This window comes from Nestor notabilis, unplaced genomic scaffold, assembly GCF_000696875.1.
Source record: "Nestor notabilis isolate BGI_N333 unplaced genomic scaffold, ASM69687v1 scaffold2344, whole genome shotgun sequence".
Lineage (NCBI taxonomy): Eukaryota > Metazoa > Chordata > Aves > Psittaciformes > Psittacidae > Nestor > Nestor notabilis.
The window spans coordinates 39,625-56,187 of NW_009925902.1; the positions used below are offsets into that span (position 1 = coordinate 39,625).

General features: G+C 40.3%; 1 protein-coding gene across 1 annotated transcript in view; it reads left to right on the forward strand.

The window, feature by feature from the left end:
* Positions 1–2,427: 2,427 nt before the first annotated feature.
* Positions 2,428–16,563, forward strand: part of ADAM12 (ADAM metallopeptidase domain 12) — a gene marked incomplete at its 5' end in the record, with an annotated part of 82,313 nt that continues 68,177 nt past the window's right edge. Inside the window, 2 exons of the mRNA XM_010013259.1 lie at positions 2,428–2,506; positions 6,142–6,218. Of these exons, the coding sequence (XP_010011561.1) occupies positions 2,428–2,506; positions 6,142–6,218 (156 nt within the window). The remainder of the gene's footprint in view (positions 2,507–6,141; positions 6,219–16,563) is intronic.

Genomic DNA, 16,563 nt, shown 5'->3' on the forward strand with positions numbered 1-16,563 from the left:
CCTCTGGCTTGCTCCCAAACTAGCTCTAGCACTGTACGTGGCAGGAAAACAGATGTCTTAGTTACTAAACTGAAGGAGTGTTAATACAGGCTCCTGAAAAGGTTTTTTCTTACAAAGGTGGTACATGAAATTTCCATGATTTGAAATCCTACTCTGGCTTCTACATTGGGGCACACTTCTTATTTTACTGGTTTAGTCCAACAGTGGGACTCCATCATCTTGGTTCTCTCACCAGTCTTTTACTACTCACCCTGAGAATTCTCACATTCAGCTGGTATTATCACTCGGGTAGATAGCCAAAATTCACCCTGGTAGGGACACTGATGACAGCTACACCAGGAATATGTTTACCTGCAATTTGTTTACTTGTCCTAGAGGATTAATTCAAGTCAAAGAACCTATGTAATGTGGCAGGTCAGATTGCTGATCACAGCAGTCTCTTCTGGTATTAAAATCCATGAATCTGTGAAATGTTTTCTAAATCTGTGCCTGAGGGCAGAAGGAACAGAAGCAGAAAGGTCACCTTTATCATCACTGCTGTCAAACCCTTTGGAAATAGCAGAGCACAAAACAAGTATATTGCTCAATCACTTTGCCCTTATGCTGCATCTGTTCTCCTATCCCTTACTTGCATTTTGTCCCATCACATAAAAATCACACCTATGTGAAATTCCCTTTCCAAAAAGTGCACAGCAAAACTCTGTTGGCTTTGACAACAATGGGATCTTGCCTTTTACAAAGGCAATTAATGCCTGCTTAGCGCAGAACTTAGCAGTGTTGCTATATAAATAATAGTGATAATCAAGAAAGCAGCTGCTCTTCATGATAATGAGACCATAGGAAACATGGATACAGCACATGTTTCAGGCAGGTCTCTCTAGAGGTTGCAGGCACAAGAGGTGAGATAAATGTTGGTGTCAAGTGTGTCCTGTGTAACCATGGGATGGTTTGAGGTGTCCCTTCAGTGCTGCTTGGTGAAATATACAGAGTATCCAAATCAACACTAGGTGCTTAGTTGTGCAACCACATCCCACTCTAGGTGTGGTGGTTGAGATCCAGAGCAGTTCCTGTACAACCCACCAAACGTAGAGTTTGAACTTTCAGTATCTATTAATATGCTTTTATTCCCCACAAGCTGAAAAGTGTAAAGTGAGAATATTCATTATGCTGGGGCTTTGTTGCCTTCATCTTTTGATGTTGTAGTTTCCTTCTTGCTGTGGTCTTGTTTCATTCATTATTTTTTTTCTTCTACCTTAAGATAGAGGCTTTTAAAGACGGGTTTTCTCTCTAATAACTCTTTGTTCAGTTCCCAGCACAACCAGATCCTGGTCGTGACTGAGCCATTGGATATTATTGTGGTGCAAATAAATCAGTAATGAAAATTAAATGTTTGTTCAGGTTCCAGTTTTAATGTTTCTATAAATTGCAAGAAATGTACCAAGACTGTACTATTTCACACCAGTATATATGCAAGTGTGCAGCATTAAGCAGCTTTAAATAAAAGAAAGAGCCTGATTTGTTCAAATGAACATCCCAAGGGCAAAACGCCCCTTTGAAGTGGAACAGAAAGAACATGGTGAAATGCTGTGCGAAAGATTTTCAATAGCCCAAACTCACCAGTTTTCTGAGTATGATGGTGGCATTTATCTCTGATTTCCTCTGTCTTGTGCCTCTGCATTTCACTAGAGTGTTTGTCAAAACTCAAGCACGTTTGTGTTGAGCATGGCTTAAGACCTATGTTAGGGGTAAAGGTGAATACATATTTTTCTTGTTAAAAATGCTTGTTAGTTGAAAAACAGATCAAAAGCAGGAGGGGAAGAACAAAAAGCATGAGAACAGAATGTCTAGTCACAGACATTGTCTTTTACCATCTCCTGATGCAGCATTTCAACTTGTTAGATTTCCATTCATGAATATCTTTTTCAGATGACCAGAGTAAATCCAGTACTCTAACTTCTATAATGTTCTTATAGTGTTTTAACTTGAGTGTCAATGGAAGAAGTTTGGTTCCTTTACCAAGAGCTAAACTAGTCTTTGGGTAGCCACATGCTGATGAACACAACACATTACATAGTCAAATAAGTAACACAGGGAGAATATTTTACTTTTGCACAAACCATCATTATTTCACAGTAATTCCAAATGTCAGATTTAATGTAAAATGTGCTGAAAATTATGTGGAAGATTCAATACTGAAATGTGCAGTCCTCATTCAGAAGAGAAAGCAGTCTGGAAAACTGTAGTCAGTTAATGAGGGAAGTGTTCATGTACTGCAACGTCACTATTTGGGGTTATATCTTTCCTTATTTTACACACAGTCATTGTATCCTTAATGCTTGGCTTTGATTGCTATCTTCAATGGAACTACTAAAGGACAAAGTCAAGGTGATGTGGCCTTAATATTACATGTGCTCTGTTTTTTTCCAGAGGCCTGTTAGCCAGCAGCTTCACAGAAACCCATTATTTGAAGGATGGCACTGACGTGGTCCTCGTACGCAATTACACGGTAAGGTTGGTGTTTCGGGGTAGATGATGCTTTGTCATTAAAACCCAGGGTTCTGTTTGCCAGGATCTGAGCTGTGGGATGAAATAGCTTTATGTGTGATCTTTTCTTGCTGTTGCCTTCAGTACCTTTTTGACTGCTGTGATCCTACGTGTGAGTTTTTAGAGGAAGACTTTAAAGGCAAGCTGTGGGGTTTTAACCAGGTGGCTTTTAAAAACCATAAGATTTATTCAGCTTCTTGCAAATATACCCATTAAAGCTTTACAATAAATGCAGCCATTGCTGATCAGCTATGGAGGAAAGTTGTGGTTCAGTTAGGAAGAAAACCCTAAATATCTCATTTCCATAGCGCAGAAGCTCGGATTAGAGGTTTTGGAGGCTTGGGTGTCTTTCTGCACTGGGGAGTTTGGGAAAGGGGGCTGGTTGTTTGGGTTTACTTTTTAAACCAGACCATAAGAGTGTTATGGATATACGTGATACTTTGATATATACATATATATGTAAGTAGGTGGGCATGTATCTGTATACTTATGTGTATGTACATATGTATATATAAAAATACGGGTAACATGATCTTCGTTAAAATCAGTAGTTAAAACTGCTTTTTATACATAGAAATGCTTTAAAGCAGTAATGTTTTTTCCTCTGACAGTACGAATGCCTTAATTAGAAACAATGCAGCAAGTGATTTTAATTACAAAGTTTATCTTTTCTCTGCCTAAATCCTATAAAGTATTTGTTACTTTACATTATTTATTTACTAACACTGTCAGAAGAGACATCGTGTTTTGTGTTCCCATCCATAACAGGCTTTGCTGGTGTCAGTGAAAGGCATTATTTCTATGCATAACATCTTACTTCTGAAAAAGCATCTTCATTATAGCTCCAAGTAAAGCAATCATTTTGAAAGCTTTCAGTATTTTCTTTCTTGCTGGATGCTCCTATCTTCTTCCAAATCAGTTTAGTAGTAAATAGTCATTTGTTTTAGAAACTGGAAGGCTGTATAGACTCCTAAAGGAAATAAATGAAAGAAATGAAGCACACAAGTCTTTGACAGATTAACCTACGTTAACTTGAATATGCGTATGGCTAATGGTAGCTAGGCTTTCCCTTACTAAAAACTATCTGTTTTCATAATGGCACTAAGTCATGATTAATACTGACAGTTCATTTTGCTGCCTAAAAGATAATTTTTTTGAGAGAGATCACTGAATTCATTTTTCATCAAATGCTGCAATATGGTTTCAAAAAGATAAGTCCCTGTGATTTTATTTTTATATCTCTTCTTCACTGAGGACATCAGTATAGTCTGTAGTTGCAACCAAATCCAATTTCCTATTGAAAAGTTGCTTAGTCAAATTCTGCTTGGAGGTCAAACCAAGTCAGGTTTGTGGAGCTGTCATTGGGGGAGTTTCTAGCACATGAATGAGTGTCTACATTATTCTTCTGGTTTAAAGCACTTGAAAAATCTGCAGTTGCCAAAAGCTGGTGTTTATTAAATGATCTCAAGCAAGGGTAGAGTCCTGCTTCAAGTCGGACAAATCAGCTGTGGTAATTATTTGTTTTTAGGGGGTCATCTGTTTTATACACTGGTTTACAGGAGTAAAAAAGCTTTGATAGGAGAGAAGGAAAAAGAATTCCCACAGTTCAGTGGAGTTACTGAGCTAGAAATCAATTTTCTACCAGTCCAATTGCTGGCCATGGTCTGATAAGTTTGCGGTTTTGGTATTGAACTTTGCCATCATGTAGCAGGTGGATCTGAGAGAAACTGTGAAATGGGCCACAACAGGGAGCTCAAAGTTAATAAAATGACAAGTTGTATGTGGAGAGGGAAAGAAATCAGGCCCTTTGCTGTAATTCACTCTTTGATAAAGACAGCTAGGCTGCAGCAGCAGCCTGTGTGGGACGAGATGTCAGCTTGCCTGCCCCGTTCCACTCATGACTGTGCTTAACACTGGTGATGCTAAACCCCAAAGAGTGCCTTCTTATGAGCTCTGCTCTATACTTACCTGAAATGATGAGAATAATCCTACTTTATATTTGGGTTTAGCTTGTTTCAAGATCACTATACAAAAGTCAGTGCTGAGGTGGGGGGCATTGGTTTTTCTCCTGTCTTATCAACTGGATGCCTGTAACTGATAATATTAAATTAAAGAGAAATAGTAGACATTGAAACACACATCAAAAGCTTTCACATCCCTGGCAATTGTGACTGAAGCAATCTTCCCCCAAAAATTCAGTGTATTACTTCCACCCTTCTATTGTCGTTTTATCCTTCCTAATGTGTTACTGACTATGAGCACTGATGATAAAAATACCCAAGACTAAAAACCTATTAATCTGTTTTTGTTTCTTTCACAGTAAAAAGCTATTGAGATTTAGCAAGTCAGCCATTGCTGCCCTGTGTTCAGTTGCTCATGTTGGAAATACAAATGCTCTAAGACTAAGCAATTATTTTCATGGTTATAACCTTATCTGCAGAAAATTCATATCTGAATTATTGCGTCCTGCCCAGCATTTTCATGGCTATTGCTTTCTTTAACAATATCAAGGTGGTCTTTAGAAGTCTGTTATGTGCGAGGGTTTGTAAATGAAAGCCATGCCCCAAAACTGAAAAGGTTAATTAATGCAGCTAGATGGATGTGAATGAACCCACTAATAAAAAGGCGCAGTGAGATGACTGTCAGGTTGAAGCATGAGTGATAACTTTCCTTTGCACTAACAAGATAGGAACCTTTTACAACAGCGTTTTCAGTTTCCAGGTGGCATTCAAAGGAGTCATGAGAAAAGAAATGCTGGACGTTGACACAATCATTGCTTACCAGCCAGTCACATAATTGGGAATGTAATATAACCTTTAGTCAACAATAAAATTAACCTTGATTCCAGACAGATATGTGTGTGTGCTGAGAAAGTATCTCTGTTGTGGGTGCCTTTTGCAAGCAGTGGATTATTAAGGAAATACAATAACCTAGCCACAAAATGAAATTGGATTGTTGCTTCTCTAAATAGAAGACCCTCTTATACTTGGTTGTCCTTAATAACACTCAGCCACTCGGTTGGGTAATTCAATAAAAGGTTTTCTTTCCAACTTGTTTCCCTTCCCCTTCATTTTTTTTTCAACCTATAGGGTCTGGATTGTGGTTTTTATACTTCTTTTTATGCACAGCTCCTCCTGTAGACATACATAGATGTAAATGAGTTTAAATAAAAATATGTGTCTCTATAGAAAGTAGTAACATGTCAGCTGAGTTGTTAATTTGATTAATTTCATAAAATATTCCACGTGATAGCTTTAAACAAAATAACACAGACAAAGGTGGTCAGACAGGCAATTTTAACACTATTGACCCTCTTCAAAAAACCCCACCAGCGACAAACAACGCAAAACAAAATAAAAGCCTCCCTCAACCCTTTGGGCTTTAAAAACCACCCAAGGTTTCCATTTAGGAACCGTCTGGACTGTTAAGTACAGTGGATACTAGTGCATATTATTATTCGTTGGGACAGGAGAGGTGCTATCAATGTTTCTGAATGCTGTAGCCTGAAAACGTTCATCATTCGAAATAAGGGAGGTGAAAACTAGAGAGCAAAGTGTGTTTCCTACTACTGAAACGTTTTCTCTTTTTCACAACCAGGGTCACTGCTACTACCACGGCCATGTACAAGGGTACCCCGACTCCTCAGTCAGTCTCAGTACCTGCTCTGGACTCAGGTGAGCCAGTACTTCACTAATGCTTGAGCTCCTTAAGAAGCCAACCTAGTACCCATTGAGGTTTTGTTTTGTCTTTTAATGAATGTCTCAATATCCGTTTTTCAAATGTTGGTACAATCTCTGTGAAAACATTTTCCCTTTAGTTGCTCTGAGGATGAAAAGAAGATATAGATAATGCAGTTAGGGTGTTTTCCATCATGTCCCCTCTCTTGCTGCCCATCCTTCTCTATATACCCCTTTGTAGTAGTGTGGTGCTTGGCACATATTGGGGCTGGCAGTGCCCGGTGCCCCTCCAGTCCCCTTTGTCCTCAAAGCTGTGTCACCAGTGATGGCAGGACTCCTTTGCAGCTGTGAACTCATGCATTGTCCAGCAGCCTCAGCAATAGGAGAAACTGCTTTATAAATACGGCTGTGGAGCTCCATAAATTGCGTTCATGGTGGGTATGATGCTCAGCATCAGGATTTTAGCTACTTGGTATCACAGGAGTAACAGATTCATACTGCTGAAACCCAAACCTCTTCTGAGCTTGAGAAAGGAACAGGCTGACAACATTTTAAATACACAATGGACACAGTTCAGGAAACAATTATCTTCCTTACTTGGACAATCAGAGACTGGTATTTACTCACAGAGCTGTTCCAAATCACAGTAATTAACTGTAAATTGGCTCTAGTGTTCTCCCTGGAAAACCCAGTTTTCCTGTCAGATTTCCAGCTGTCTCAACCTTTTCTGGGTTTAATTTATCTAAAAGCAGCATGAGTAGCTGGAATCTTTTTCCCTTGATTTTGCATTTTGTGCAATAGTGGTATTATCAAGGCTTTAATAACAGAGCTCTGGGATTGACAGCAGCAGAGAGAGCAAAGAGTTTGCTACCAGGACCCTTATCCCTGTTTGAGGGACACATTTGCTGTAGCAGATGGGATTCTTGTGGCTCATTCCTACGCAGAGAGGGGCTTTATGGCATCTTCCCCAGGTTTACTCTATTTAACCCCCTGTGTGGACCATGGCAGTCTGTATTCAATGGTCATGGTCTCAATCTGTAAAAATAGAATGTAATACTCCCAGTATTTTAATTACAGGGATTGCATTGCTGCAAGCTCCATAGGGGAAACTTGCACCATATATGACAGGGTCTGCACTGATGTCTTGTTCCAGAGCTACCTAAGAAATTACAAACTCTCAAGAGAAATCACTCTTCTCCACATTAAAAGCATTTTTTTCCTTCTCTAATGTGCTGTTATTACCATTGTTGAGCTCACAAAGTCCTTTCCCAGTTTTAGGTAGTCAGGTATGTCAAGATAACATATGCTGGCAGTGACATTTTTCTCTCATCTGGCACTATTGTAGATAAATCCCCAAAGTGCAAGCTGAGAGTTTTAAGCTCCTTCCCCATAAGGAAAGTGTAGCAGCATCTTTTTCAGAACAAAGTTCCCTAAGTTTCCCTGCCAATGAATGTTTTTCTGTAGCAGGAGAACAACTGAGGATGTATCTCAGTAACTGTGCCTTTAGCTGCTGCATTCTCTGCTGGGGTTGGTGGAGAGAGTGTTCATGAGCAAGAACAATCAATGATAAGGGTGCCTGTTGACTTACACTACAAAACATTTCACAGCCCGATGGCCAATAGTAATAGCTTCCAATCACTACCTACGCTTGGTCCGAGCTAGTGATGTCTATTTGAAAGCCATCGTAATGCACTATCAGCAGCTTGAGCCATCCAGGCCTTCTCATAAAAACTGGTTAGGAATCAAAGGCCAGGTGGTGTGAAATCCCAAGTAGCTGCACTGAAGTTCTGAGAGCACCAAACACCTTCCAGAATCAGGTATGCAACTCACTGTATACCTCTGCCACCAAAACATTATTGTGGCAATGCATCCCTTCAGAATTTGGGTGGAAAGATCTAGTTGAAGATGTCCCTGTTCATTGCAGGGGGTTGGAACTAGATGACCTTTAAAGGTCCCTTCCAACCCAAAACATTCTATGATTCTGTGTTTTACTGGACATGATCCAGGCTGAAGATAATATGAGGAGAAATAGAACACTTCAAAACTACTTCATGGTTTACTTTGCTGGCAACTTTACTAGTATTACAGCTTGATATAGGATAGGACGGTGTACTTGTCCATCAGCTTGCTGGAGTAGGGACTCTTGTTTTCCCATGGCATGATGAAGACTGCAAGGACATACAGACATAAGCCATCATGTGGCCATGGTGCAGTCCCTGGAGCAGCAGCTTCACTTGCAGCAGCTGGTGGAAGGAAAGACTGGTCTCATTCTCAGGGTCTGTTCCTGGCTTTGTGACAGTTTCTAAGTGAATTGGACAAATCTCTCTGTCTCAGTTTCTCCAGCTGTGAAATCCATCTAACGATTCTTACCTACCTCACACAGCTGTTGTGTGGAGCTGAAGTCTAAGTGCCTGAAAGGCATCTAACGAAAGGAAGTGCTGGCTGCTAGCTTACTGAAATCTCAGAGCACTAATATCCTCCCACTCCTACAGACAGGAACCTTGGGCATTGTTCCAGGTGGGGATAGGTAGGGACTGTGTCTTTTCCCCCAGGTTAGGAGGGTTCATTTAAAGATGTGAAACTAGTCATAAAGAATAGGTTCCACATTTGGTATGCTCTGAAGCCTGAGTGCTCAGCAGTAGCCAAAAAAGCAAAAAGGATCATAGGAATTACTGAGACAGAAATAAAGGATAAAGCAAAAAAAAACCTCATTACCACTTTATAAATCCATAGTGGACTCACATCTTGAATTCAGGTTTAGTTTTCCCCTCCCCATCTCCAAAAATGAAGCATTATATCCAGAAAAAGGTACAGAGAAGGGCAAAACTTATGATCAAAGGTATGGAACAGCTTTTGTCCAAGGAAAGAAAATAGACTAGGATTTGTCACTTTTGAAAGGAGATGACGGAGAAAAGGGGTATGGTGAAATGAGGTTGAACGTCTTGCTGAAGAGGGGACAATTGCTGAATATTTTTCATAACCCCAAAACTAGGAGACATCAAATGAAACATTAGAGCAAAGAGAAAGTACTTTTTTATTCACCACATAATGAAGCTGTGGGGCTCACTGTCACCATGGGTGTCAATGTAAAATATATCTGTAGATTCAAGAAAGATGAGATAATTTGGGATGAGGGGGACCGTCTCCAGGTCTGTCAAACCCAAAGATGTCCCTGACACTCATGCTGTCAGAGCTGGGGGTACCAACTTTGGTGTGCTGCTTATGTTCTTGTGTCCTTCCCCTAAGTATCTTCTGCCGGCCAGGGCCAGAGACAAGATACCGAGCTGGAGCAACCTTGCTCTGACCTACTGCAATCATACTGTTCTTACAGGGCTGCCACATGGTTGAGCATTTGAGATGTGTTATTAGCTAGTAAATACAACGTGATTACTCTGTGATGAGCTACAAGAAGAATCAAGTGTTAAATCTGCAAACCAAGACTCTCTAGGTTTGACTAGTTGACGTTTTTCAGGCAGATAGAGGGGGTGAGATACAAAGATAAGCAAGAAGTAGGTTCATCTCTCTTATACACACTTGTGTATTCCAGCTATGTTACATCCTCTCAGACATAACATTCAAGTGCCCCACTTCACATAGGTTTGAAATGGCATAAATAGTTGGATTGACATTGATAGCTGCCTAAAATGCAGGTTAGAGGAGAATATAATCATGCCATAATCTGTCTCCTGCTGGCTCCTCCAGAGGAGGAAGAGCTGAATGGCGGAGAGGAGACAGTAAATGCTGAATGCACGGAATGGGAACAATGTGTAATCAGGATTTCCGGCACTTCTGTCTGGATGAGAAAGCCAATTAGACTGTCAAAGCCTGTGGGAAGGTGAAGGCACGACAAAGTCAAGTCGTTTCCTTCCTGTCCTCAGGAAACACCCTTCTGTTTGTCTAGCTCAGAGGCTTTTCAAGTCTTTAGCAAATAATTTTGGCCTGTAGCCACCAGACGCATCTTCTGTGATGAATTTGTGTAGACTCGAATGATTTCTTCCCCTGTTACTTTCTCTGCAAGTACAGAACCTGGCAAACCCCACACAAAGAAAAGCAGCCTGAAGAAGGCCACAAACTCTATGGTCCAGGGGCTGGCAGAGGATGCTGGCACAGTGATGTGTAGCTACAAGGGCATCAGTAGTGACTCCTCTGGTGGGTGAAGCTTCTCTCAGAAATGCCTTAGTTGTCTAAGGATACAAATCTCACAGGCAGCCTTTTGAAAACACCAAAATGCTCTTGTAAATCCTAAGAATCCCTTAGAGTTACCCAATAGCTAGATAATAAACCCATTCACACATACATGAAGTATTCCATCGTTGTCCAACCCCATCAGTGACTGAAGGATGTTGTGTCCACAGAGATAGAGATGGAGATAAGGCCTCAGAACTGAACAGACAGTTGTTTTTAATGGGATTACATGGTTATGCTACACGAGGCCGCCAGTACAAGAGCCATCCATTTTCCAAATGGTCTGGCTGAACTCACTGTGTCCCAGACACAGTCAGTTGAAGAGGGGGGTTAAATATGACACTCCAGACATCAATTATTTAAAAAAGGAATGGAAGTAGGAAACCACTGAGAAAAAAAACTTAAATTCCTCATGCTCCTCAAGCATGATTTCCCCACAGAAAGGGAGATTTCATCCAAAAACGAGGTTAGGAGAAAATCCCAGCTGAAGAAAGCACCGGTTTGGATGTGTGCTTTTCCCCCATACTTTCTGAAGAGCTTTTGGTTCATATAAACATCTCACATGGTTTGTAAGTTATCTGACCGTGAAACTCCTGGAGGGTTTTGAGCTCTACATTAGAAAGCATTCAGCTTCTGGGGTTTCATAACTTCTGTGTTCTGGCTGTTTGAGTACTAAACAGCTCCTGGATCATGGTTCCCTCTGTGACCTGAGATGAACAGCATGTCCATTCTTTGACAACCATGTGCACGCTGTCCCTAGGTGCATAGTAATCCCCCGAGAATCACTGCTGCTGCCAGGACAAGCATGACAGATGATGCGTGCCCGGCTGTTTGAGCCTGCCCTTTCTCCATCAAGTCAGTGTCTGACAGCACTTAATTTAAAAACAAACCCCCAAAACCTAGAAAGTAAAACTAAATGTATGTTTTTATACTGTGTGACTTGAAAAAGCATCCTATGAGCCTTAATGTGATGTGCAGTTTTGAATCAAGCCCCCTTTTATCGTTATGCCCTTCGGTGCCCAGTGGTAGAAAATGTGCTCACAAAATTGGCACTGATGCAATGATTCTTTCCTTCTTCATTTTTCTCTGCTTTCCTTGGTCTGCCTTGTCATCCTCCCAGTTGAGTTTGCATGTGACACTTTCTCTGATAACACAATTACTGCTTCTTGCAATCCAAATGCTGGACATGAAACTGCATTATCGCTTTCAATTCAAGTAACTCCCTGCTTAAATTCCAGGCATCAAAGTTGCAGACCAAGTATGCATTCACTTTGGACAAATCTGTCTTGCACTGAGAAAGGATTAAGTGTGTGCTGCAGTAGTCTCTGGGTACGACTGTATTTTAGACATTGTGATATAGAATGTATTTTCAGCTTAATGAAAGGCACTGGCTGGAATAAAACCTATGTGACTAATGATGTGTCTGCGTGAGAACACCTCTACCAGCTACTGCTTTAACCTCCCTTTAAGATGTTACCCTTTGCTGATTTGGGTCAGACTTGTTATTTTAATGGAATGCTGATGTGCAGTATAGTAGGATAACTGTAGGACGTGGGTCATGTGTTATGGTCTTCATCAATTGATAATTATTGTCTGTGGTTACTAAAATTTACCCCATTTTTAAGGCGAGGAACTGATGCAGAAAGAGGTGAATTGCTTGTCCAGGGCTGTGGTGGAGACAGGAGTGCTTCTGTCTCTGAAGTCCAAGTCCCATTCTCTGTATTTCCCATTCTTTCAAAGTTAAAGAATGACCAAACCATTTGGAAAGTATCCAAAGATCACCCAGACCATTTGAAAAACAGTCAATACATCATCTTTTTCATTTCTCCCAGTAGTATCCATCTGCGACTATTAACACAGACTAAAAGTGAAGTTTTCAATCACTGCTACATTTCTCTTCTCCTTTTGTTTGTTTCCCTGATTACTTCCCTGGGAATTTCTTATACAAAATCCTAGGATTGTAGAATGTATAAGAAAAATAAATTAAAATGCCCTGTCACTTTACAGATCACCTTCTGGTATCATGCATGTTGAGAAACTCTGCAGTGAGTAACTGTGGTACCTCCATCATGAGCATCACGAGAACAGCTCTTCAGGGCCACAAGGCTCCAATTCTGTTATTTATTCGTCTACATCTCGTTGCAATCAGTGGTACAGCTGTGGGACCAGACCCTTTACTTTTCCAGCTGTAACATTAATGAAGAAATGAAGGTCCTGTAGGATTTTAGGTGGCACATGAGCACTGCGCAGTTATTCATGGTGTCTGTGGGCAGAGGCAGACACAATGTGAATATGTGGTGTGTAAGGATGACAGCCCTTCATAGTCAATTGATTTCTTACAAACTGAAAACATCTAGAATCCTCTTCCAGTGGTAATAGAGCTTTTTATTATTATTGTTTAGCAATGAGTATAACTTTGAGCTTCATTAAAACCAAATGTTTAATTGCATTCATGGATATCAGATTTATTGATTTACTTAACTTTCCCTGTATAGTACTGCAAAATAATATATAACAGTTTCATATGATGCTGTTCTAGCCAAGTTTTACTTCAGAATCACAATTTCTCAGACAAGTATGTGGTGATGGTTTATGTTGGCTGGGCCTTTGCTTCTGCTGACAAGCTGGAAAAGAAAAATCCCATTTATATTTTGAGATTTCCTAAAGCCTGTTGATTTATGAAATATGACTGGCCTTGCATTAGGCTTCGATTTGGGGTTTCTTCTTAATAGAAAAAGATATCACAATTGAACTTATTGACAATTTAAGTAGTGGGATTATTCCATCAAATTGTATTTTCCTAATTGAGAGCTTCTTGGCAAGTTAAATAGCAATTAATAGCAAATCAATTATTTAAGTTATGTTTTAATTTCTTTAAGATAGGGAGTTTTCTCATCCTAGGCCATCTCGTATAAGCATTCCCCATGTCTCCCTATGGCATATAATGGCATACAGTGGCCAAATACCAAGCAGTCGTTCATGTTTGGAGCTGATAGCAGCAATGTGGATGTGGTTTATTTGGTGCTGATCACTAGACATGAGCAGGAATCAAACCCTGTTGAGAGGTAGAGTAAAATATTAGCTCAGACTCAAGACCACACTGAAACTGCTTCCATTTGGCTTAGAGCCTCTGAAGTGATGTCTGGACATGCTGTATGGTATAGATTTTTTGTTCCTCCCTCTTAGTGTTGAAAAGGAGAGCCTGATAGTTCTAGATAGGGTTTGATTTGTCTCTTGTCTTTCCTGGCCAGCTCATTTGCTAGATCTTTCTGACTTCCCAGTATCAGTATGGTTTGAGACTGGGGAAAAATACAGATGCCATGAATTGGATACCTGGAGACCAATAAATGTATGCTTTGTATTGCCTTTTCCCCAAATATTTATAAGCTTGGGAATTCTGGTAGTCTTTTGCCTAGTAGAGGTAATGGTAGAAATCCTGCAGATTTCAATAGAAACTGGTCTTAAAGAATAGCCACTTCTCAAGTAGTTGCAGAGCTGCTGAAATCACTTTGGGGTTCCTTGTATAATTTTTGGTTGGGAATCTGTAGTTCAGTATACTATTTACCATATTGGAAAGCATTATATTATTTAGCATTAATGCCTCCTGAGAAATGAGAGTTGCACCATCTTGTTCTTGGGGAACATAAGCTTGCTCGGGAGTGTGGAGAACCATGCTCAGGAGGAAGACACAGAGGTGGTGCAGGAGTAACAGAGGCTTCTTTGAAACACCTGAAAAAAGAGGAAAAGAAAGAAGTTATGGATTTATTTTGTTTGCATTAAGTTCTTAGTACTGAATGACTGGTATACCTACGTTCATCTAATCCTGCCACGCCAACAAAAGAAAGAAACCATAGTTTCTGATGAGTTACATTTTTAAGGTGCTGTGCTTGGCACCGACCGAAGGTGGGGAAAATGCAATTGTAGGAAAAGAAAACGAGTCAAAAGCAGAGATCTGGCCAAGAAAATTCATATTTGATATTCATTATCTTATTAGAGATGGTAACAAGCCAGGTGCTGATATCCTGGAGGCAGCACTCAAAGGCTAAACGTGCATTAAAGTAAAAGTATATTTTCCTTTATGCTGAATCTGCAGATTTTTTTAACCTTGGGACTGCTTCATGTGCAAAGGTGAAACTATTCTTAAAGGCTTATGCTGGATGGAATTCTCAGTGCAAGCTGAATAGGCTGCCCTGGCTCTGGTGTGCTCAGTAGAAAACAAAATCAATTGTTCTGGTGTCTGATCATTTGTCCGTATCCTCTGCAGCTAAAGAAAATGAGGGGTAAAGAAGTAGTTATTGTAAGCAGGAGCTGGGTATACAAGGGGTAGATTGGAAACCTGGCATTGGTGTGACATGTTTTGGCTATGAACTCTTGACAATAAGCTGGCTTTAACAATAAAGAAAAGAGAGCGAATTGCCCAGTAAAAGGATACTACTAAGTATCTCCCTTTCTAGTGTGAATTCTTTAACTCCTTTTTTTTTAAGTTAATGTTCTAAGCAGGGTAAAGTTTAACATTAAAAATAAAATCCCTCATGGATTTATGTTGTCAGTAAAGCGAGATGGTCAGGCTGGCCCATTTCAAGCAGTGACTAATGGACTTCTGCCTCCATTGCTGGTTCCAGCTGCCTCCCAAGTTAAACGATTAATTGCACAAGGAAAGACAACAACCCTTATTTGATTGTGCTGATTACAGAGTTGCTGATTATGAGAGTAAAGGGAATATATTGTCCTGTTTTCCTAAATTCTTCAAGGAATAAGGCAGATTGGAAATACTTCAGAGCTGTAGGGTATAAGGTTACTCAAATCATGGGGTGACCTGCTTGGAGGTCTCTCGTATGTCATGCATGCTATAGCATATCCTGGCTGTAGCTACAAGGGTTGCTGTGATAAATCAGTACTGCTTTTTCAACTGTCATCCATCATACACAGCATGCCTGTGCGATGGGTGAATATAGCTTACCTGATTTGCCAGGGGTACTGAGGAAGCTCAAATGAATTATCAGATCCTGATTCTTGGTTCTCATCAGTAAAGCAGGCTCTTGTGAGTGCTGTTGCACAGCCATTAGTATCATGGGTTTCCAGTCTTTTACCCTTGGACTTCTAGCTGTTCTTGTTAACAGTAAAGTGGTCGTCTCTTGGCTTGGCTGAATTGGTGCTAATGATGTTTTGTGGCAAAACTGTGCAGACAGCTTCAGATGAAAATGTCAGCTAACTGCTTAGGCGACCGAAGACTGGAGTTTCTTCATTGTATCTTGCTAAGAATAGAATAGCTAGGGCAGACTTTCCCTCATAATTTTACTTCTTATTTTTAAATCAGTCTTTATAGTGTCATTAACTTGCTTCTGGGTCCTTCCTCTTTTTCCTGTTTTATCTTTCTTTAGCTTTCTGCAGGATTGTATAGAAACGCATATCAGCCTCACAATAGCTGTAGTGTCTCCCCTTTGTTGTAACACAGACAAAAGTAAAAAGAGCAGACACTTCCTGTATGCAGAAAAGACACACTAATAAGATACAGCCAGCCTCGGGCTGAAAATGATTGCTGTTTAATAGCATATATAGGCAGTATAGAGCAGTCCAGAGGAGGAATTGAGGAAGAATGCCTTGGTCAATTAAAGGTTTCATGGAATTCCAGGTAGGTAGATTGTAATTATCGCTGACGAACTTTTGTCAGTGCTTAGGGATTAATGTCTTCATAATTTAAAGGCAGGGAAGAAATTCGTAACGCAGTGCACTATTCACTGTAGTGTCTAATTGTTGAATGCTCACAACACCCCATAAGCAAAGGCTTATCCCTAGTTTAGAAAAGAGAAATGGGTTTTAAAGGATGCCTTTCCCTGGTTGCACAGTTACCCAACTGTTGCCCAACAAAACTTGATATCCAGCTCAATGTAGGAATTATCCAGGACCCTCCTGTGTGGCTGGCAATGTGTGCTCAGGATGCAAGTGAGACACAGAATATGAAATTGCTTTCTCTTACAGGAATTTCTATCTGAGCTCTGTCTGTAGACTTATTTTATTCCTTCTTATCCTGTGCCAATCCTGGTGTACGGTGTCCTCACTCTGTGGTTCTATAGTTGGACTTATAATTACTAATTGCAGTGGTATTGTTGGAGATCATCCTACTTTATGCCATGTAGTACCTGAAATTGTATTCCAC